General features: G+C 33.2%; 1 protein-coding gene across 1 annotated transcript; it reads right to left on the bottom strand.

Annotated features, from left to right (window-relative positions):
* Nucleotides 1-2,698: 2,698 nt before the first annotated feature.
* On the bottom strand, nucleotides 2,699-21,307 carry LOC139523665 (fibrinogen C domain-containing protein 1-like). Its single transcript, XM_071317861.1, has 5 exons — nucleotides 21,200-21,307; nucleotides 7,805-7,953; nucleotides 6,851-6,947; nucleotides 4,362-4,526; nucleotides 2,699-3,004 (listed from the first exon to the last, which is right to left on the bottom strand). The coding sequence occupies exons 1-5, from the start codon at nucleotides 21,276-21,278 to the stop codon at nucleotides 2,754-2,756; spliced, it is 741 nt and encodes a 246-aa protein (XP_071173962.1). The 5' UTR covers nucleotides 21,279-21,307; the 3' UTR covers nucleotides 2,699-2,753.
* Nucleotides 21,308-23,208: the final 1,901 nt, after the last annotated feature.

The raw sequence follows: 23,208 nt of genomic DNA on the forward strand, positions 1-23,208 counted from the left end.
TTCAGATTATATAGTTCTTATTATTTATCCATGAATTTGCAAAGGATCGATACATATTTATCAATTAAAGGCGCCATATTTGTTTTTTTTTTCACACCTGTTTTATATGATATCTTTTATTTTCAGGGGGCTTACTTACGGTTTCTCTTGCGATCTTTTATGCAGCAGTCAATGATCTAGCCAGTCATGAAAATATCAAGATCAGTTTTTCTTTCGTGATGACCTGCATTGCGGCCCTTTTATACAATTTCAGTGGATTTACTATAGTGTTTGCCATATGTTCTTGGACTAGTAACATCGGGAGAAAAAGAACTAAATCAAATAAAGAGGAGGAGTTTATTACCTATTGAAATTGAAGTTGTGATATAATGTTTTAATGTCGTTTTGTTTATCAGTCTATTGTGAATTTTTCTACGAACACGTTTTAAGAAATTTATGACAGGGGTAAAACATCAAGACCAATTGCAAGTGATTATTTTTCAACTGGAGTTATGTCTCCTGGAAGTATATGTTGTATGTTATTTTCGGTATATCATCCGGAAACATTTGCCGTTTTGCTTTTATCTTGCAAAACTTACGAGAAATCTTTATTGTGTACGCCAAAACGAACAGTGAAAGGTTTTTGATTTTGAATAATAAGTATGCAGAGTTACATGTATAATGACTCAAACTTGGCGTCATTTATGTAACAAATTTTCATTTGTTTTACAATTTTTCGAAATATAAATGGCTAATCAAATCCAAACTTGACATCTGAAGGGTTCTGGGTAAGATTTTATTTTATTTAATCAGACAGGATATAAACTAATGATACCATGACAGGTCTTTATTCCTTTGGTTTAATTTACAAATTTTACTCTTACTATCAAACCACAAACAAAAATTTAATGTCATGTCATGTTGAAGAAGAAAGTGTTATTGGTGACATTGATATTCTCTGTAAAAGAAATTTGCATTAATATTTTGTCTGAAACTATGATGATGATCTGTAATGCATTTCAAAACAAGAATGAATGTGTCCATAGTACATGTACACGGAAACCACACTAGCACTACCAATTTCTATGTTAAATGGACTGTTAAATTGGGATGAAATCTTCCATTTGGCATTACAATTAGAAAGATCATATGACAGGGAACATGTGTACTAAGTTTAAAGTTGATGGGTTTCAACTTTATCAAAAACTTCATCTTGAAGCGGGACAGACGGAGGGACACATAGACAAAAACACTGTGCCTTAAGGTTGGGCATAAATAAATCTTATATTTTACTCTTAGTTCTATGTTGAGTCTTGAAGTTCGTTGCCATGTGAGTTGCATTGGCAATTGGAATTATTAGACAAAATATTGGACCAAGGATGATCGTAGGCAAGTTTGATTCCAATTTTTGTTGGATAGTTTCAGAGAAATGTTTTGTTGTTGCAAAAGTTTATGGACGACAACGACAGATTGACGATTGACGACAGAAACAAAGTGCTGTTTTTCACTCATAAGTCCACTCTTATAATTTAAGACACGGCAGATGACGAGTTTTGAGTTTTTGAATTCAGGAAAGTCCACACTCCCTAATGACCCTGACAAGTTCTCTTATATTTTGAATGTTCAATTCAGATCTATATGTTATAAGTCAGAGATATTACTTTAAATTATATCTTGTATAAGTTATAAGTATTCAGGTGGTGATATATGTTAGTACTAACAGTTTTTAGAAACATAAATGTGTCACATTACATACTTTGTATGTTGAAATTTAAAGGCTAAAACATAATGAAAACTTCCATAAACATGACAAGGAAGGTTTGACAAATGTTCTTGTGTTCGTCCATGAAGCGTGGATTTTGAATACCAACATCGTGTTTTTTCCACTTTATAAAATATGTATTATTTCTAGCTTTATAAAACATACTCAAAATTATCTTAGGTAAAGAATATCTAAAAAAGTGACAATAGACTTGATAAATTGAACCTTGCCTTCACGAATTGGTTAATTGTTATGGAATTTACGTTTCACAGATGATCTCGGATATATTCTTGTATCGTAAACACAAATCCGACCCCTTTTCACGAATGTGACCATCTGCATATCCTTCCGGAGTATCTGAGTTTACCCCAGTTTTTGTAGGATTCGTGTTTCATAGTCTTTATTTGTTTATGTTTTGTTTTGTGTACTTTTGTTTGTTTGTTTATCATTTCTTTCTTTTGTAGCCATGGCGTTGTCTTTTTTTTTATTCAGGAGTTTGAATATCCCTCTGGCATCTTTTTCCCCTCTTTTTTTTTATCTAGTTGCGGTATGTTTTTTAAAATGAAAGAAAATACCTTTTTATGCAGTATTTCATTAAAGTGGTAGTAGTGTAGATTATTTTATGTCGATTGTAAGTTGACCGAATTTCCTAAAGAGTCTCCAATTATGAATGTCTATTTGTTTGGTTACTTAAGCACGATATTGGGTCAAATTACGTGACCTTAATATCCGGATGTTATATACTGAAGCACCCATTTTATAATTAAGTGGTGCAAAAAGTTACAGTAAAAATAACGCTCTCAAAATGTGTTGCTTATGAAGTGAGTCTTTGTTGTGAAGTAAACAATATTTTTCAAGAAATATAATTATATACTCAACAGTAAAAGGTATAAAATAAGCACACGAATAGTTCGCCGACAGAAGAGAAATACGTAGGATCGATAGATAAACAACTGATATAATAAAATAATTTTATTTAATATTTCTTTCGATCAACTGAAAGTCTGCTGTGCTATTTCAATCTCCTTATCATCATCCCTGTGCTCCTAAGTGAGTATTTATGACCTTTCCAGCTTTTCCAGTTCATACCGTTAGCATAGGAGGAATGTTTACCGGACAGGTAGAGTCCATTCAGGTTTGAAGCATGGCATGCATTATACCACCAGGCCCCTTTGAACATGGCTGCACAATTTCCAGAATAAGCATCATTATCTTGATCTTTTGTCGAAAATTTTCGACCTTGATGACCTGTAAGAGAATCCCCTAAAACGAACAGAAGAAAAATTAGTACGAATATCCAACGATGTAATCTCACAATATTTTATGATTTTATGATTTTATGATAACAGCGTAGCTCAAGTTTATAAATTTGAAATCGACTTCTATTTCGATATTGATACAAGTTTTGAATACTAGGTATACCAAGTCCAAAATGTGCCGATGCGCAGCATTCATTACGAGGACAGTTATTTGCATATAAATATAAACGATAATATGTTTCCAACACAGGGATTCAGTTGATAGATTAACATTTTTTTTAACAATATTTTTCAAATCTTATTTCGTATTACCTGTCCATTTATATTACTTTGTTAAGTTTTGACGTTTTTAACGTTGACAACAATGTGTCTTTGTCTTCTAGACTTGCTGAAGGAATAAAAGTACAGTGCAAAATACTGTAAAGTTTTTTATTTTCTAAAATATAGGGCATGCTATGGCGTAAAAAAATTCCAGATACATTGGTTTGTCTGTACTCCGAGTTAATGTTGAGGTAAACATTCACCAATTTTAGTCAAAAGTTCCACATGAACCTTAATGTTCATCATAAAGTTTTGACAAATTTGCCGTATTTACATTACAAACTTCACTCTCTGAATACCGACAATTCTGTAAACCTGGAAACATTTTAAGGCATTGCAAAATTTAGACAATTAAATTTTAGATTCATTTTATGTTACAAAAAAATAAAAAAACTTTTCTGGGTTTTGCTATTCCTGAAGAAGTTGCCAAAATGAACAATGTTGGGAAAGAAGTTTGAAAGGCCCCCTCATATAATAATCGTTGTGAGTAGTATTGATTCAAATCGACAATATATGGACAGTAGACAATTAAAAACAATATTTGATTTAAACTGTGCAACTGAGTTCAAGTAAAACTCATGCGTTTTTTTTTGCTATCTTCTGCAGACTGGAAACAAACGCACATCAAATTTCAGGCAAGTTTTTTATTTTCGCAAAAATAGACTACATATACCATTTAAATATCTAGGTCCTGCAATGCCTTGACACTTTCCTATATGCATGAGTTTGTCTTTACCGAGATGATTTCGTGGTGTCAACACGGCAATATTTTGCAATTTATTTTAGATGAACCGTAACAAAACAGGACAAACATTGAAAATTCTCCAATATTTAAAAGGGAGGTAATATTTTGTCACTAGGTTTCCAACTGAATTATGATGTTCATAAAGAAAACTCATTCTAGCAGTTCATGAAGTGATATTCAAAAGCAGATGTCAAAATATTAACCAAGAATTTAAAAAAAAAACAAATGTTTAAAAAAATAATTGCAGTTTAAATACAAGATGTTATAAAAATTTTGAGTCAGAAACTAAACATACCTGCGTTACCGCTATAAGTACCGATGTGCAACCTATATTTCGATTTCTCATCGCCTATTTTAAATTTATCATACAGAGCATAACGAGTTTTCTGGGAGAAATCTGTCATGGTTATCAACAGTTCATATTTCCCTTGAGACGTCAGAATATGGAGCCGGTCATTGCCTGAAATATAAAGAATTTAACATTTAAGTATCCTGCTTAGATTCCTGACCTACATCGGGTTTGTATATGGCCACAGCAGGACATTTTATTGACGAATCGTCGTTTTACAAGGACATATGTGCAAGTAATAGTATATACATGTACACACATTTATAACGATAAGTGTATAAAATAAATGAAATTGTCTTTATACGACTATGAGATATTAAGGATTTCCAAGTCTTTGAGTGAATAAACCGTTTATGATACTATCTTGAGAATACTTTGGAGCTAATTAAATATACAATAATATTCAAAATAAATTTAACATTATATAAATAACACATAGCTGAGAGGGTGATAGCGCAGATTGGTATCCCGAGCAAACATTGTCAACCGTGGCGAACCAATCTGTTCTATCACCCTCTCAGCTATGTGTTATTTCATATATCATACTGAATGTCCTATTATTATTGTCTTCGAAAGATAAATGTTATTCAAAAGTATTTTCTATGACATCACGTACATAATAACTTTACGGGTAATAGAATCAACAGAAATGAAGCAAGATGTTGGTTTTTTTTTTAAATTTGACAGTCAAAAAATAGAATCTGAGCAAAAACGTAGAACTAAAGTTTTATCGTTAGTAACTTGATGTAAATTTAATTCACTGTCCTTTAAATTATCGATTTTTGATTGGTCTGGACGAGAGGATGACATCGAAAAAAGTTGTCTCCCGCTCAGCCATGTGATAGCCTAAATTAACAACCTAGTATTAGCCTATCACAATATAGCATTTTAGCGTGAAGTAAATAAACTCCATTATTTCTCCTTATCTGTCGACAAATGACTCGTGTTTGTCTTATATATATATATATAAATATTCGAGAACTTCAAAACGTCTTTCAAACATTTAACGAAAGATTGCTCTGAAATTAATTGTTTGTCGAATTGTGTGATCTTTACAAAGTAAATGAAAGTTTTTAACACTCATTTAAAACTAATATTTAGAATTCAAAAAAATATACTGCATTCAAAAAAGTTATGCTCTATATAGTTTTGGCACATTCATTCGCATCTTTGCAAAATGTCAAAAAATGTCATTTGGGTCATAATGAACATAACACATGATCAACACGACGGATGCAACATGTGGTGCAGGATCTGCTTAAACTTCCGGAGCTCCTGAGATCACCCCTAGTTTTTGGTGGGGTTCGTGTTGCTCAGTATTTAGTTTTCTATGTTGTGTCTAGTATTTGTCACTTGTCTTTTTCATTTTTAGTCATAATGTTGTCAGTTTATTTTCGATTTATGAGTTTTACTGTTCCTCTGGTACCTTTCGCCCCTCTTGAAAAGAGCAGTCGTAGTAAGTCATTGGTTGACAAAAGTCCGTTAGAAAAAAACTATTTGTAAACTGATTTAATTATAGACACGTTTTCATAAAACAACTGATTTTGGTAGGTGCAAATACATATGTGTTTTTTTTTGTGTATAAGGAAAAATTCCGCCGAGAAAAATAAATCCACAAAAAGATTGATTTTTTCGAAGTATAAAAACTCCCAATGATACGTTTTCGCCGGGAAATCCTAAAAATGGGCAATGATTTCACCGAAAAGATAAAGTCGAGTACAACTTTTGTGTTCGGGTGTGTATGAGTTGACTTTCTGTGTTGAAAACGTATAAAGCGAAAATATTTGAAATATGAATCTAATATTTTTATATATATATACAAGTTGATTTAATAACATTAAAAATTCACAGTACTAATTACGAAATGCCGTATACGGGTCAAGTGAAATACCTTTCCAATGAGTTATAACAACTGAGTAGGTGTGTTCGAATAACAAATTTCTACTGTATTTGCCGACAGACTTTACAAATGAATATTAAAAATGCACAACTGCAGTTGAGTCAGGATATTTCAGGAAAGAATTGTAAAAATCTGTTCAAGCGTAGAACTGTAAAAAAAATCAACTACTGTGGATTATTTTATTTTTGTGGGTATAAGTTTTTGTGGATTGCAAAATACTTTCATATTCGTAGATAATTGATTTCGGTGTTTTGTCAATTTCTTTATAAAGCCTATAGTGGGAAATATGTAATTCATTGAATATTTGATTCGTAGTTTGCCTAAATCCACGAAACCGACGAAAATTAGAGTTAGAGTTAGAGTTTTTTTCTATCTAGATATACCGGTTAAACCCTGAAAGTTATACAAAACTTATAAATGTAAGTATGAAGGAATAGATAAGTTTAGTAAACGTCAATACAACAAGGATGTGATGATGAAAAATTACTTACTAATAGTTAGTTACACATTTTTTAAAGAAAAGAATAATTCATACCAAGCCAATGTCCGTAATTCACATTTCCAAATCCTCTTTTATAGTCTTTCCAACCTCTATAAAAATCGACCCAGCTATCGTATCTCCTTTGAAATACCTAATATACAAATTAAAACAAATTAACAGCGGCATTTTTACCCAATAGTTCTTCCATTGATTAAACCAAAACACTAATCCCAAGAAGAGTATTTTTCTAAATTTGGATATTTCAATTTCACAAGCGAAAATAAAAATAAAAATTTATGACAAAGTTGGCTTTTTTTCTTCATTGTTAACTTTGCTTTTTTTGCCATAAATGTACCTTTAGTTCCTTTTGAAGGTGTGTAAATTTCCAAACTACTATGTCCTGCCTGTTGTGATGCTAAAGATTTCAATTAACACTAAATCTATGTAAAACTAGTAAATTATCAAGTCGGGGAATTCGTAACCAATTATCCCTTAAATCTTATACTCAATTCATTCATAAATCGATTGAAAGAAAATAAATCCGGATTACAAACCAAAACTGAGGGAAACATATCAATTACTAGAGAAAAAAATGGAAACAAACGCGAACATACACAGGACTAGGCTATTTGATAACAACTACTTTACGAAAAACTATCGATGGGATCAGTTTCATGCTAATATTGAATACTTAATTGAGTATTAATCGTATGATAAAAGCGGGAGGTTTGGCTAGACACAAAACCTGCTATAATCCACTTTTTTATTCTTAAAATGTCCTATACCAAGTCAGTAAATTGCAACTGTTAACTTATAGTTCGTTTTTGAGTGTGTTGCAATGTCGTTTTTGTGTTTTTTGCACTTAAGGGTTTCTGTTGTTTCGTTGTTTTCCTCCTTTATTTGATGTGTTCCCCTCAGTTATTGTTTGTAACCCGAATTTGTTTTCTCAAAATCGATTTCTGACTTCCAAACACTGGTATACTACTGGTGCCTTTATTTACGTCTTACCGTCCAGCCGCCATTCACACTTTCCGTTGACATATCACAGTATACGTTAAATCCATCAGCGGAGCCTTTCGGGTAAATTTTATAGACACCATTCTTTTGTTTGATATCAATGTCTGTACAATCCCTGGGACGGTTTGCATAAAAATCATCTAAATGATAAATGTAAAAAAAATAATAAAAAATAATAGTTAATTATATTAGTTGAAAACTTGTACTGTATAATCATGATAATGACTAAACAATCAACTACAAGTCAATACATATATGTCTAAAATAGAAAATCATGGTTGCACAGTTCTATTGAACTGATAACAAAACGGAGCATCTGATAAGAAATGGGTTTTATGAAAAAACCGTAAGTCAAAATGATAAGTCTTAAGTTTTTAGATATTCTTTGAACAAATAAAAGTAACTTGAAACATAAATCTTTTTACGAAATTGTAGGTTAACATAATATTTAACTCAATGTGTATTGTTCGCTCGAGACCGATAGCCCCACCTGAAAAAGAAGAAAAAAATGATGTTGAACTTCTTAATTCAGTTAAAATAAAAACTCTTTCTTCTGATATCGAGATGGTAGTGCGATTTGAATACTAAAATATAATTGCTCAGTTTTTATTTTTTTATGTTGAGGTTTGTACATTGTTTTCTTGCTTAGATTTGTAAGTTTTTTGTTCTTTGCCATGACATCGAGTTTGAAATATCCCTTTGGTACCCTTCGCTTCTCTTTTTAAGACTTACAAATACTGACTTTTTCAATTAAATTAGAAGATGCGACTATTTGTTCCGTTTGTGGATTTTTTTCCATGCATGAATTTGATTTATTTTTGCTCGAACAGTACTAGTATTAAACGGTAACAGCTATTCTTTTGCTAGCCTTTTTTTTTAATAAAGAGGATATCTTTTGACCTTGTTTTCAATAAATGCAGTCTTAAGCTTTATTTGAATGTTCAAGTTAGTGATCATTATGTTTGTAAAAGAGTGGCGAATTATACCAGAGGGACAGTCAACTCATAGATCGTAAATAAACTGTAACTTTATTGTGCAGTTTAAAAATAACCACATTATGCCATTATGGTGTGCTAGTGGTAGTTATACCAAAGGGATTGGATACGCGTCTAGTGCAGGGGCGTCAAAGACTACCCTGCCAATGGCTAGTCTACCTATAGGTGAATCAGAAAACCGAGCCCCTCAGTCTTTCTTTCCAGTACAAAGCCTCTACCAGTCTCAGACCTCTACAGTGCCTCACAGCGACAGCACACGGTAACTAGGGTCTTCCATCAAAGGCTAAAACTGCAGAGGATCTTGTAGTAGCAAAAACCCAGCGATGCAGTGTGTAGGCCCACCGGTGTGGATATGCCCTATCACTCATCAACCTTGCCCCAGCTATGGGTAAATAGTCAACCAGATAAGGGTTGTAAGACAGGAAAGACAACCTGTCTAGGAGAAAGAACTCTAAAAAATGGTAGATCACCACTCATCAGTCCAGCAAGGCAACGGATCAAGAGGACGGGAACCTTAACGACAAAACCCCTGGTTGGGAGTTAAACATGAGGCTTACTATATCATCTTATAAAACAACAACTTATTACAGAAATCAACGCAAGAAATAAACAAACATCAGATATCCATGGGATAACGGTATGCACAGGCAGCTATATGTAGAAATCCTAACTTAGACAGGAACCTGAATCTCATGGATCCAAAAACGACCACTAAGATCGGTGCATGGAATGTGAGAACTATGCTTCAGGTTTCAAAAACTGCGCAAGTGTTTAGGGAGATAAAAAGGTACAAACTAGGAATATTAGGCATCAGTGAATGCAGGTGGGCAGAGTCAGGAAAAATTATCACACAGGGTCATACCGTCATATACTCCGGCAGAAATGACAACCAACATACAGAAGGAGTGGCAATCATTATATGGATAAGGAATGTACAAAGAGTTTGATAGAATGGGAACCTATAAATGAGCGATTGATCAGAGCTCGCTTTAAGTCCAGCTATGCCAAGACAACAATTCAGTCAGTGCTACTGGCCTTCAAACGATGCGGAAGAAGAAATCAAAGATGCATATTATGAACTCTTCAGGCTCAGATTAGTAAAACACCACAACATGATGTCCTCCTTAGTATATGAGATCAGAATGATAAGATTGAGACAGGATATACAGAACACGAAAGATCTAGGGGAAAAGAAGGTCATGGCGAAATGAATGAGAATGGAGAGAGACTCGCAAAAATGTGTTCAACTTATGAATTAGTTATTGGAGGAACCCTATTTAAACATAAAGACATACACAAAATTACGTGGAATTCTCCTAACAACAGTGACAGCATCATCATAGTTGGCAAATGGAGACGATCGTTACTCGATACCCGAGCATTTAGGGGAGCAGATGTGAACAGCGACCATCATTTATTTATAGCTAAACTCCAAATAAAGCTGAAAAAGGTACCAGACAATAACAAACCTGGGAGAAAGATCATCTATGTCAACCGTCTGAAAGAACCCGAAATCGAACAATGAATCGTCATTGAACTCAGAAAAAGATTTCGAGTATTAGAGGAAATCGATCAAACTAAAGGCAGTTCCAAATAAAAGAAATGGGAAAATATCAAGGAGGTGTATCAAAACACTAGTGAAAAGATCATTGGCTTTCATAAGAACAGCAGTAAACATTGGTTAATATCAGACACATATGGAAAGCAATTGATAAAAGAGCAAAACTCAAAGAAATGGTCCTCAGCACTAGGTCATCAAGGTTAAAAGAACAAACACAGATAGAATATGCAGAGAAAGATAAGGATGTAAAGAAAAGAGTTGAAATAGATAAAAGGAACTATCTGGAAGAACGAGCTGAAGAAGCAGAAAAGTCTGTCGCAAGAGGTAATTTAAGTACCGTATATAATATCACAAAAGAAACATGTGGACAATCCAAACAACCACCTCCAGTTTAAGACAAAAATGGAGAAAAAAAATTACAACTGAAAGGGAACAGGCTGTACGTCGATAAGACCACTTTAAGGCTGTTATGAATAGACCAGAAGCAATAAACGAATTCCAGTGAGCATCACAATTTGAAGATCTAGATATTAGCACTGACCCACCATCTAAAGAAGAAATAACAAAGGCAATTACTTCCTTGAAATCTGGAAAGGCAGCAGGCATATATTGAATTCAAGTTGAACTACTGAAAGATGACATGAACACACAAACAGTCATACTACATGATCTCTTCGAAGACATATGGGAAGAAAATAAAATCCACGAAGACTAGGCAAAAGGTCTTATCGTTAAACTAACAAAGAAAGGTGATGTTGGAAATTGTGACAACTGGAGAGGTATAACATTACTCTCGACCCCAAGTTAAGTGTTTTGCAGAATAATGTTAAATAGAATAGACTCTGAACTGGATGACCGGTTAAGACAGGAACAAGATGGGTTTAGAAAAGGGAAAGGATGTATTATTAGATCTTTGCTCTAAGGAACATCATTGAGCAGTGTATAGAATGGAAGACACCTCTATTTATCAAATTTATTGATTTCAAGAAAGCATTCGACCGTTTACATAGAGAAACTCTTTGGACAATCCTTATATTATATGGAGTACTACACAAGATCGTAACACTGATAACATGCTTTTATACCAACTGTAAATGTGCTGTGATACTTTACAACAAGGACAATGACTGGTTTGAAGTTTAATCTGGAGTATATAGTTATCAAATGTACCAGGATTATAATTAAATACGCCAGACGCAAGTTTCGTTTGCAAAAGACTCATCAGTGACGCTCAGATCAAAATGTTATAAGGCCAAATAGGTACAAAGTTGAAGAGCATTGAGGACCGAAAATTCCAAAACGTTCTGCCAAATACGGGATAAACAAATCCTTAGTTTTTCGATAAATTCAAAGCAACAGGAAAATTATAAAAATGACCATATAATTGATATTCATGTCAACACCAAAGTGATGACTACTGGGATGACGAAACGTCCACCAACAGTGGCATCCACCCAGTGGTGTCTGACAGGGCTTCCTCATCTCATCCATCTGATTCCTGGTTGCCATTGACTGGGTGAAGACCACCAGTGACAACAGAGGCATCACATGGTCAATGTTTACAACCCTAGAGGACCTTGACTTTGCTAATGATATAGCACTCCTGTCATCAAAACAAGACAATATGCAGGAAAAGCTAAATCGGCTCAGCCATTTTGCAAGCCAAATTGGACTTGAAATGAACGCAAAAAAGACTAAAAAAATGCGGCTTAACACGGCATCAAAATTAAGACTAATGGCTGAGGGCACTGAAATCCCATAAGAAGATAAATTCACTTATCTAGGAACTGTGGTAAGTACAAAAGATCTAACACAAAAAGATATTAAAAGTAGGCTAGCCAAGATAAGATCTGCATTTCAAAGATTACGAACCATTTGGAAATCCAAACAATGCAACAGGAAAACAAAGATAAGGCTATATAACAGGACTGTTAAATCTGTCCTTCTGTATAGAAGTGAATGCTGAGAGTTACAAAAACAGATATGTGATCGCTCTCAAGTTTCCACCACAATTGTCTGAGGCCAAATTGCAAATTCTTCTGGGCAACCGTCTTTCAAATTAACATCTCCTTGAAATGACTGAGTACTCATGTATTCTAAAAGAAATTCGACAGAGGTGCTTCTGATGGCTGGGGCATGTTCTCAAAATGCCTGTTTCCAATATCACCAGGATAGCTCTTAGATTGACGCCCCAGGGGGAGAGACCAAGAGTAAGACCAAAAACCACCTGGCGTCGAACCATTGAAGCAGAACTGAAGGAGCTTGACATGACTTGGGGAGAAGCCGAAACAAAGGCTTAAGACAGAGTTGAATGGCAAAATAATGTGGCGACCTTATGTTCCGCCAGGAGCAAACAGAGCAGATAGGTAGGTACATTATGGCAAAGATCGATAAAAGGGAGTTTAGTTCTCACGCGGAAAACCAACATTTTTTAAATGCACTACATGTATCTAATTGTTGTCCTCTATACTTCAACTATTCTATATAGATTTACTTGTGTCTTAGTCGCAAAATGAACCTTGGGATGCATCTGAAATGTGTGTGTTTTTTTTTGTTAAATCAGTACATTGTTTAATTTTTTTAAGAAGCTATAATTCAACAATCTGATTTGTTAATAACCCGATTGTAACTAAAACCCCAGAACATCCTAACAATTTGTTACCTGGTATAAGACTTTGCTACAATTCCAAATCTCATTCCTACCCCAAAAAGGTTGTAAGTTATCGAAAGAGTTCTATGTTGGCAAAATTCCCAAAAATGAAAATAAATTGTTATTGAATTTTAACAACTCGGAGCAACATCGGTGTTGTAAAATTTAGTGGAAGTTTTTCAAAAGAAATTTAAATTTTACACTGGTATAAAAATGAGAAAAAAAAAAACGGTGTACAAGACACACACTCATTGTCATTGTATGATTAGGTAGCACTCCACAGTTAGGTGTGTAGTTTCGCATTTTGGCCACTGTGGAGTTTTCAAATATGAGAGCTAGTGTGCAATAACATTCATTTTTGGATAGCTGAAGATTAAAGTAGCATTCTAGGTGGGTTTATATGAACATCAAGATTATGTAATGTATGTAATATAGGCTGTTTGATGTATGTAATATAGGCTGTTTGATGTATGACAATCCGTGTTTGCATATTCGTGCCATTCATTAGTCCGGCAATTATTGTATTGTTTTTTTACAACTTTTTGTCGCAGGAACTTTGTGATTAAATTTTACGAAAAAAATGATGCGAAAGACACCAATTTTTTGTTTGGTCATTAGGCAGATTAATGTCAACAGTTTCTGAAAAGGTATCACTCAAAGGCATTGAAATTATAGTTTGATCCACATTTTTGATATCCCCCCCCCCCTTTTTTGCAATTTTTATGGTAAATAAATGCAGAATGTTGCCATGGATACACAAAAAAGGAATTATATTTCACCCTTTTAACTCTTGAAAATTTTCAACACCAAAATTTCCATACACCCTGGTAACAAAAACAAAATAATGCACCGATGATTGCCCCAAGATAACGAATATTATTGTTTTGCATTTTAAATAACTTTACGGATTTCTTTTTTTCTCCGTTTCAGGATCGTTATTTATAGGATTTTTTCCAAACAACACGTGATACTTTCATTTCCAAGAATCATTTATTGATTTATATCAAGGTAAGTTTCAAGCAAAAGTTATTTAGCATACACTGTTGACCCCAAAAATGATGAATACTGATTGATGCTTTGTTGCTTGATGTTGCATGTTTTGGACTTAATATATTATACATTCTGTTATTAAACTGTACACTCAAAAATACTTTGTGTATTGCGTCTAGATGTCCTTGTTTAATTCCTACGAGAAGGTAACATCTCCCGAAACTTAAGCTGATTCTATCGACTACAGTTAGAGAAGGGGATTTCCTTGGAATATCTTTGAGATTTACCTTAACACACTTTATTGTAACTGGGTACATACATGTAACTTGATGTACATCATTTCATTTTAATATATATTTTTGTATATCAATGTTATATCAATTACCAAAAAACAAAACTGACAAGCAGTTTCTAAATAAAAATATGTACATTATCGAGTACAATATTTAAAAAGTATTAACAATATCATATATGTCATGTAATTGTATGTTTACCAGATTTGTATCTAGTTAACAGTTCATACGCCCTTCCCCGAACTTCTTAAGTTTACTGTAACGTTTTGTTAAAGATGTCTTTTTTCCAAAATGACATTCGGGGTAACTTGACGGATTAATAGTAAAAATTCTGCAAAGCGTTGGAAGAAAAAAAATACAAGTACAACCATTGAAATACAGTTATACAATGAACAACTATTTAGTCGGTCTTTTCAAACCATGATTTAATTCATGATAAGGGGATCAGAATCATAATAAAAATAAGGAGATGTGGTATGATTGACAATGAGACAACTATCCACCAAAGTTAAAATGAAATACTAAGTAGTTATAGGCAACCGTACAACCATAACTCAATAGCAAAAAACCGTACTGTAACGTTCGACTAAAAAAAAACCCACACATTAAAAATATAAAACAATTGAATTAAGGAAACTTACAGCATAGTTTATAACAAAACAATATACGAAATACAATTATGACAGACATGAACCAACAACCACTGAACCACAGTATCTTGACTTGGGACAGGATCATTAAGAATGTTGCTGCGAGGTTAAACATGTTTGTGAGCGCTCAACCCTGCCTCTTCTTAGACAGTGGTGTAGCATTATAATATAAGCAAACTATACAAATCAGTGAAAAAGGCTTAACTCATCAGATGGATATAAATTGAAATACATCTGGTGGCCTTCAGCTGTTTTCTGCTCGTTAGTCTGTGGTTGCATTCATTCTCAATTTATCTAACCAAAACACAGAGAGGACGTGTCGGGTACTTATACATTAAAAAGACCTAAAGACCCACTAAGTACATATCAAATAGCTAGTTCAAAGCCAATAACAACTAATGAAATAAATCATAAATATAAGACTTAATTATCCATACGATGGATTTATTGAAAAGATGTTTCAAACCATGTTTTAATTCATGATAAGTGGATCATAAGAACGTTTAACAGAAAACGTCATTGTCATTAATTTGTGTGACTTTATTTTTTCTCTTTCAAAAGTATATTACAAATTATCACCTAATCAAGTTCCTCCTACACACGGTTGCATAGTACTTCCTCCTTTTTGTGTGAAGAAAGTGCTTAGATGATGGGTGACCACAGTGATATGATTGCATTGTACTCAAGGAAATTAGATTACTATTTAAATGATAGTAATTTGTCTTATTTTAATGATAGAAGAAAACAAATAGTTTTAATAGCAGGGTATGTCATTGTTAAAATGTATAAACAATTATCTTCTTCAATTTGGGACACAGAACGTTGTTAAAACAATCGAGTGGCACTTTCATTTCTGAACATCTTGATAACAATTCAATAAAATCTTAGAAGAGTTACCCGTTTTCTTATTGATACATAATGATTGTTAGTTAGAACACTGAAAATGTATATACTGTGAAACTTAAAAGTTACATCAACCAATTCGATTGAACTAGGAGTTGCCCTGGCATAACAATTTTTTAACGATTTGTTTTTCAATTTTGCCTTTAGTTATATCTTTAAAACTGTGATACAAAAAGAGAAACTTAGAGCATCTAAAAAGGCTAAAAGCTAAAAATTATCAAACATTATCCAATAATTATTTAAACTGATGAAACTAAGGGGACCAAATTTATAAATAAATAATCAAAATTAAATGTTAAAAAATAAAAATAAAAAAATAAAAAATTTAGTAGTCGGCACTTATATATTTATTATATAAATATCAATTATATGGTCATTATTTTAAATTTCCGATTTACAAAAGTATGAATTTTTCGAAATACTAAGGATTTTCTTATCCCAGGCATAGATTACATTATCCATATTTGGCACAATTTTTTGGAACTATTGGTCCCCAATGCTCTTAACTTTGTGCCTGTTTTGCTTTATAACTATTTTGATCTGATCGTCACTGGTGAGTCTTATGTAGACGAAACGCACGTTAGGCGTATTAAATTATAAGCCTGGTACCTTTGATAACTATCATTGTCTTAATTTTGCGGAACATATTGACAATATACATTTTGTTCCTCTTGTAATCAGCTTTCGAATGAGGTATAAAGTTTATCTATAATTAGGGGCTAAAGAATCGCAGCAGTCCATTCCATTATTCAAAATTGGCTATTTCTTAATTTTCACGCGTATTTTGGCATTTAGGTCTTCTAATATTCGTTGCGGAACATATTGACAATATACATTTTGTTCCTCTTGTAATCAGCTTTCGAATGAGGTATAAAGTTTATTTGTAATTTGGGGCTAAAGGGTCGCAGCAGTCCATTCCATTATTCAAAATATCCATTTCATTATTCAAAATTGGCTATTTCTCAATGTTCACGCGTAATTCGATATTTAAGTCCTTCGTTACTCCTGTAATATCAGTTGCGGAACATATTGACTGTATACTTTTTGTTCCTCTCTTAATAAGCTTTCGATGGGGCAAAAATATATATATGAAATTAGGGGCTGAAGGGTCCTGTCAGTCTATTCCATTATTCAAAATATCCATTTCATCATTCAAAATTGGCTATTTCTCAATGTTCAGGCGTATTTCGATATTTAAATCATTCGTTACTCCTCTAATATGCGTTGCGAGACATATTGACTATATAACTTTTGTTATTCTCTTAATAAGCTTTCGATAGATGCATAATAAATATCTGTAATAATAGGCTGAAGGGTTCTGCCAGTCCATTCCATTATTCAAAATATCCATTTCATTATTCAAAATTGGCTAACATGTTTAACCCCGCCACATTATTTATGTATGTGTCTGTCCCAAGTCAGAAGCCTGTAATTTAGTGGTTGTAGGTTGTTTATGTTGTTTATGTGCTACATATTTGTTTTTCGTTCATTTTTTACATAAATAAGGCCGTTAGGTTTCTTGTTTGAATTGTTTTACATTGTCTTATTGGGGCCTTTTATAGCTGACTATGCGGTATGGGCTTTGCTCATTGTAGAAGGCCGTACGGTGACCTATAGTTGTTAATGTCTGTGTCATTTTGGTCTTTTATGGATAGTTGTTTCATTGACAATCATACCACATCTTCTTTTTTATATTTCCTCATTTTTACGCATGTTGTGGCATTTAGGTCCTCCGTAAACCCTCTTATGGTCATTGCGAATCAAAATATAGCTTTAGTGTCAACAGTCAATTTTTTTTATATTTATTTCACTATTCACCGCTTCAATTTGAATAATGAAACATAAACTATTTCATTATTCATTATTCATTTTTTAATATTGAATAATGAATAATGAACTATTTCAAAATTCATTATTGAATAATGAATAATGAACTATGAATAATGGACGTACTTCAGCGCGGTTAATTTTGAGGTGACTTTGAGAAACAAAACTAAAATAATAATACATATGATCTAAATAATGAATCTGATGTGTCAATTCTCAGGTCGCAAGTGACAGTATTTTTAAACAGAGATTGAACAACGTAAACGTATGTCGGCGTACAGAGAAAATTGACTTAACCGTATTATACGGTAGATGCACGCAAGAGAAACGCTAATTAATAGAGGTTTCCCGATTTGCTACCGTACCAACCGTATTACGAAGTGGGAGCCGTCATTTAACTTTTGGAAATTATTGATGTATACACTTAATATCAACGAATGTTTTAGGAATCGTATGCAGAACTGTTTGAGAATTTTTAGCTGTAATTTGGGACTAATTTCATGTGGTTACTTCTTGTATTCATAGGAAACAATATTGTGTGCACTCGATTATGCTTTCAAGCAACCGTTGCAAGTAACCGTTAATGGGAAAGGTTTATAGTTAAGAGTTATTTCCCCGTGAAACTACATAGACACAAAGAAACTAAATTACAAAACAAATTTAAAACCTAATATATAAATTTTGTTCGTAGTAACTTTATGTATCACTATGAAATGATAAAGTTTTGTATCTATTTTGGTAAGTTTTTAGAAAACATGAACAAATAAAATGTATTTGAACAAAATAAATTGACCTCAATAACAAAAGAATAATGATAAAATAAATTTAAAACCAAATCACAATTTAGCCTGTCCGTGCAAGGTCTGTCAAACTAGTCAAGGTCGTCCAAAATAAAGTTATAAAGAAGACAAGGTCGGTTAAAACTTCAATTTGAACAAATATGTATGACTGATATCGTATTTACTTGGCATCCTTCCTTTTTGGACAATTATCTTTACCCTCGGGCTAAAAGTTTTTCTTTAAAAAAAAAAAAAACCCTCCTAAAATCACTATGCTACATAAATTTTAGAAACATGTCCTTTTTTAAAACACAACTGTTCATATATCTTTTTCGAAGTATGCCGAGAGAGAAAACTAAGAAAAACTGGAGTTAAACTAGTACATATAAATCTGAACAAATTACATAGAACATTTACCAACCGATGAAAATTATCCTTAGTTTTGAGTCCATAAGTCAGTTGTAAATGGTGCAAAAGACATTATATAGCATTGTATTTGCCGTAGATCATTACGAAGAGTTAGACTAAGTGTAAATATAGCGTCAAATTATTGCCGTTATCAGTGAACAAAATACGCTGTGTTGTAAGAAGGTTTTTTAGCATTGCTGTACGACAAAAGGATTAATGGATGGATATTGGTTAACATTACCCCTCGTAGAGTATATTATACTACTCGCATGGACGTACAATACACAAATTTGCTCGCGACAATATTTACCAATATTAGTGTAATAAAAATATCTAGTGACATAATAATAACAAACGAACAAGATGAAATAACATCGTGATGATAAATATTTCGACTCAAAAAATGGTTTTCGTTAGTGTCATAAAATTTATATTCATTCTTTTAAGTAATATAATCAACAATTTTATTAAAAAGTTCAGTGACAAAATATAAGGAAAAAGATCGATCGATATTTTTACAATGTGTGTTGCGTTTTAAGAAAAAATGTTGCTCCAATGATCGAAAACATAGCTTAATTAATAAAAATTGGTATTAATGAGAAGTCAACACAATTTTGAACACATTTTTGCCATTAACACGTGTACTAGTTCAGTGGCGGATCCAGAACTTTTCATAAGGGGCCCCCGCTGACTGACATGAAGGGGGGCGCTCCAGCCATGCTTCAATGCTTTCCTATACATGTATAATCAACCCCAAGCCCCCCCCCCCCCAATGTAGTTATAACGACACCAGTAAGGTACAAGTAACATATTATTAATAAATAATTTTAATTATTCCTATTTATATTTAAGTATTGGAAAACATTCTTTATTCTAATCTTTTTCTAAATATACAGAAAACAAAAACATAGCCATACAGAAACGCAAATCTATATTTAGAATATAAAGGTCGAGGCAACTCAGTTCCAGTAAGGACTGTTTGATTCATTCTCTTGTGCACAAAATAAATTTTATCGTATAAGATTACGAACAAGGTTTTCACGAAGCAGTGAAATCGTTATAAAATAAAAGATTAAGGTTTTATCGCTGATATGCAATTCGATTTCTATATTTTCATCACGATGAATACAATAATCTCATGCATTAAATGATATCTCCAAAACAGCACTAATGGTTGTGTTACGTACCAACAGTACCTGATACGTAGCAAATCGGGAAACCTCTATTAGTCATTAGACGCGCGTAACATAAGTTTAAAGTGCGTAGAAATGCAGAGGTATACGCTTGGTGAACGCTCAACTCCAGGAAATTTTGACGCAGCATAAACAATTTCATCTAGCTGTGGCGTTTGTCAAGCGTACACCTGTGTCGAAAGTACAGCACACGTTTACTATGTCCCGCGCTTTATGTAAACGTCACGTCACCTGGACGTGTTACTATGGCTTTCTAATACATCTATCAAATAGTCAAGACGTCTTTTATGTCTATCATCCACTCAATGATAACCTGTTCGCTACACGTACGAACTATATACGTTAATAGTGCGTTGCAAAACACTACATATAAGTTTGAGACACGTTTAGGGCACGTTGTATACGCCTTAAAATGGATTAACTTTAAATTGGAATTTTACTTGCACGTATCGGAAACGTAGTTTCAGCGCTCCGTAAATATAAGACACCCGTAGTGTTTCAAAAACGTGTTCTGACACGTAGTGACATATGTCCGTAAATTAACAAGACTAAACACCACTTAATTACACTTCCCAGACACGCCGAAATCACCGATAATCGTCCAAGGTACGAATGGGACGCGTCTCAAATACGTTCGAGGGACGGTTTTTATTCGTAGCGTGCTTTTCATTTGCTTAATACGAACACCAGACATACGTTTCTTCAACGCTCGATAAACGTGTGTGTACGCTTCTCGTACGAACTAAACACATGTAAAGCTCGTTGTGCACACACTACAAATATGATTGACAAGTTAACTGCGTCCAAAATTACTAGCGTATTGGCAGCGTGCATGGTTTTTGACCACCGTCGGCGTAAGTCGGTGATATACGCTGATGTGTGATGCGGGTAAAAGAAAAGGATAATGGACATATGACATTTAATAAGGAGTCTGTGTGTAATATATGAGTTATCAAGATATATCACACCCCTTATTATATGTATTAACTACGCCAGCATTGCGTTAGGGCACCGTCAGTTGATGATTTTACGACGTCACCAGATTATATCGGCACCCATTTCTAGCTGTCTACAAACAATGAAAAACAATGTTTGCTATTTAAGATGTACGCTCTTTTTCTATTATACAGTACTTACTTTTCCGTTTTAACTGTGCGTTAACGCTGATAACAAACATCCCACAAACTACAAGGAAAAAATTCTCAACTGTTTTCATGTTTGCTGTTGAGGTGTCAGTGGTAAATCTTGAACATTGGATACAGATGTATTAAAAATAGTAGTCCGAAGCAAAATGTTAATCACACTATTGCGTGTAAAAATTGAAACTGAATCATGTATATTGATTATCTGTATACACAATCCATATGTGAAGGTATTGCCTTACAATTTTTCTATTCAAGTAACATTCCCATAAGTTTAATATATACTAGCTGTGGTAAAATATATTTCCATACATTGTACATCTAATATATATAAAAAGGTTTTAACTCTTATATTAATAAAAATAATGACATCAATCCGCGCGATTCAAATGAAAACCTTTTTATGTTAAGCACGTTTTCAAAACGGACGCTTTTGGCCGTTACAGCATAATAATTACTTTGGTGAATACAACTTGTTTGTGTTTATATGTATTTTGATTGAGTTAACACATTTTAATTGATAATTTATAGTGTGTCTCTCTATAACGGTGATGTTACACTATTCTTTCAGGTAAGGGTGAAGGTTGGTACATATTTTAATGTTAATAGCCGCTGCATTTATTTGCACCTGTCCTAATTAGATATAGGAAGATGTGGTATAAGTGCCAATGACATGAATAAGACAACTCTCCATCCAAGTCACAATTTATAAAAGTAAACCATTATAGGTCAATTTACGGTCTTTAACACGGATCCTTTGCTCACACTGAACAGCAAACTATAAAGGGCCCCGTAACAAATTATTACTAGTGTAAAACCATTCAAACGGGAAAAACAACGGTCTAATCCATATAAAAAACGAGAAACGAGAAAAACTGACTAAATCTGGAACCTGATCTTCAGTGGTTGTCGCGTGTTGATTTTGTTAATACGTGTTTCTCCTTGAGACCCTTATTATATTCCAAATCTTATAGTGTTTTTGAGTTGGTCAACCGTTTTTGTGTTATAAATGTTTCATGAACTCCTGGTGGGTTTAGTTTTTGACGTTTCGTTTTTGGTCAAAAACAAGGTGGTGTAGTTAATTTAATCAATCTGACGATAACTTGGCAAGGAAAATAACCACAAAAGACATGTAGAGGTCAACTTTTTAAAGAAATAAACAAACAACTGAAACTTTGTTTGCTAATCCAATGTGTAAATAACAATGATTGTCCTGCTGAATGGTTTTGTTATATCAGTTGTGTATTTATTAAATAACTAATTAATTGAATAACTATTTAATCTGAGCGTCACTGATGAGTCTTTAAAATGTAGACGAAACGCGCGTCTCGCGTATTAAATTATAATCCTGGTACCTAAACTATTAAAGTGTGTCTCTCTCAACATTGTATTTGTATCTGATTTTGTTTACTTTGCACATGTCTGTTCTGTTCTGATGAAAGACATTAACCCTATTGGAATAAGGAATGATATATATCGTTAATCAGAATAAAGACACTGAAATTGAATAAGATTTCCACTCGAACATAAACCCATCACGGACATGTTCAAATAAACATTTGAGTATATTAGTAAGGCATACGTAAAATAAAGATTTACTGTAGAAATGATATATATATACAAAGTGATTTGCATTAAGTAATTATTGTTTAAGTACTGCGTTTTATTCTTGTTGACTCATTTGTAAACATTGGTTTTCTGATCATATTAGCAAATCAAAGTTTCTTAAGAATTGATCGACAATTAAGATTATCGGACTTCTTTTTTTATGGTATTTATAGATCTATCTTAATCTCAAGATTTAATCTAATTTCAGAATCATTAAATGCAATCAAAACGACAAAATTGACTTTACTAATACCAATTGTCAATTAGACGAAAACATGACAAACTATAAGTCAATCTGATCCATTTCATTTTTTTCAATGAGGTCACAGGTAGAAATCGAAATGCTTATCAATATTTAGCGGCTCATCTCACCCAGTTGTTTTAGTATATTCAAAT

Source organism: Mytilus edulis, chromosome 5 (genome assembly GCF_963676685.1).
Source record: "Mytilus edulis chromosome 5, xbMytEdul2.2, whole genome shotgun sequence".
Lineage (NCBI taxonomy): Eukaryota > Metazoa > Mollusca > Bivalvia > Mytilida > Mytilidae > Mytilus > Mytilus edulis.

Bases quoted from the DNA above. Each gene is read 5' to 3' on its own strand.
- LOC139523665 (XM_071317861.1), bottom strand. From the start codon at position 21,278: ATGAAAACAGTTGAGAATTTTTTCCTTGTAGTTTGTGGGATGTTTGTT. The intron at 7,954-21,199 runs GTAAGTACTGTA...TTTATCATTTAG, and splicing joins CGCACAGTTAAAACGGAAAA to ATGATTTTTATGCAAACCGT. The intron at 4,527-6,850 runs GTATGAATTATT...TTTATATTTCAG, and splicing joins GAATTACGGACATTGGCTTG to GCAATGACCGGCTCCATATT.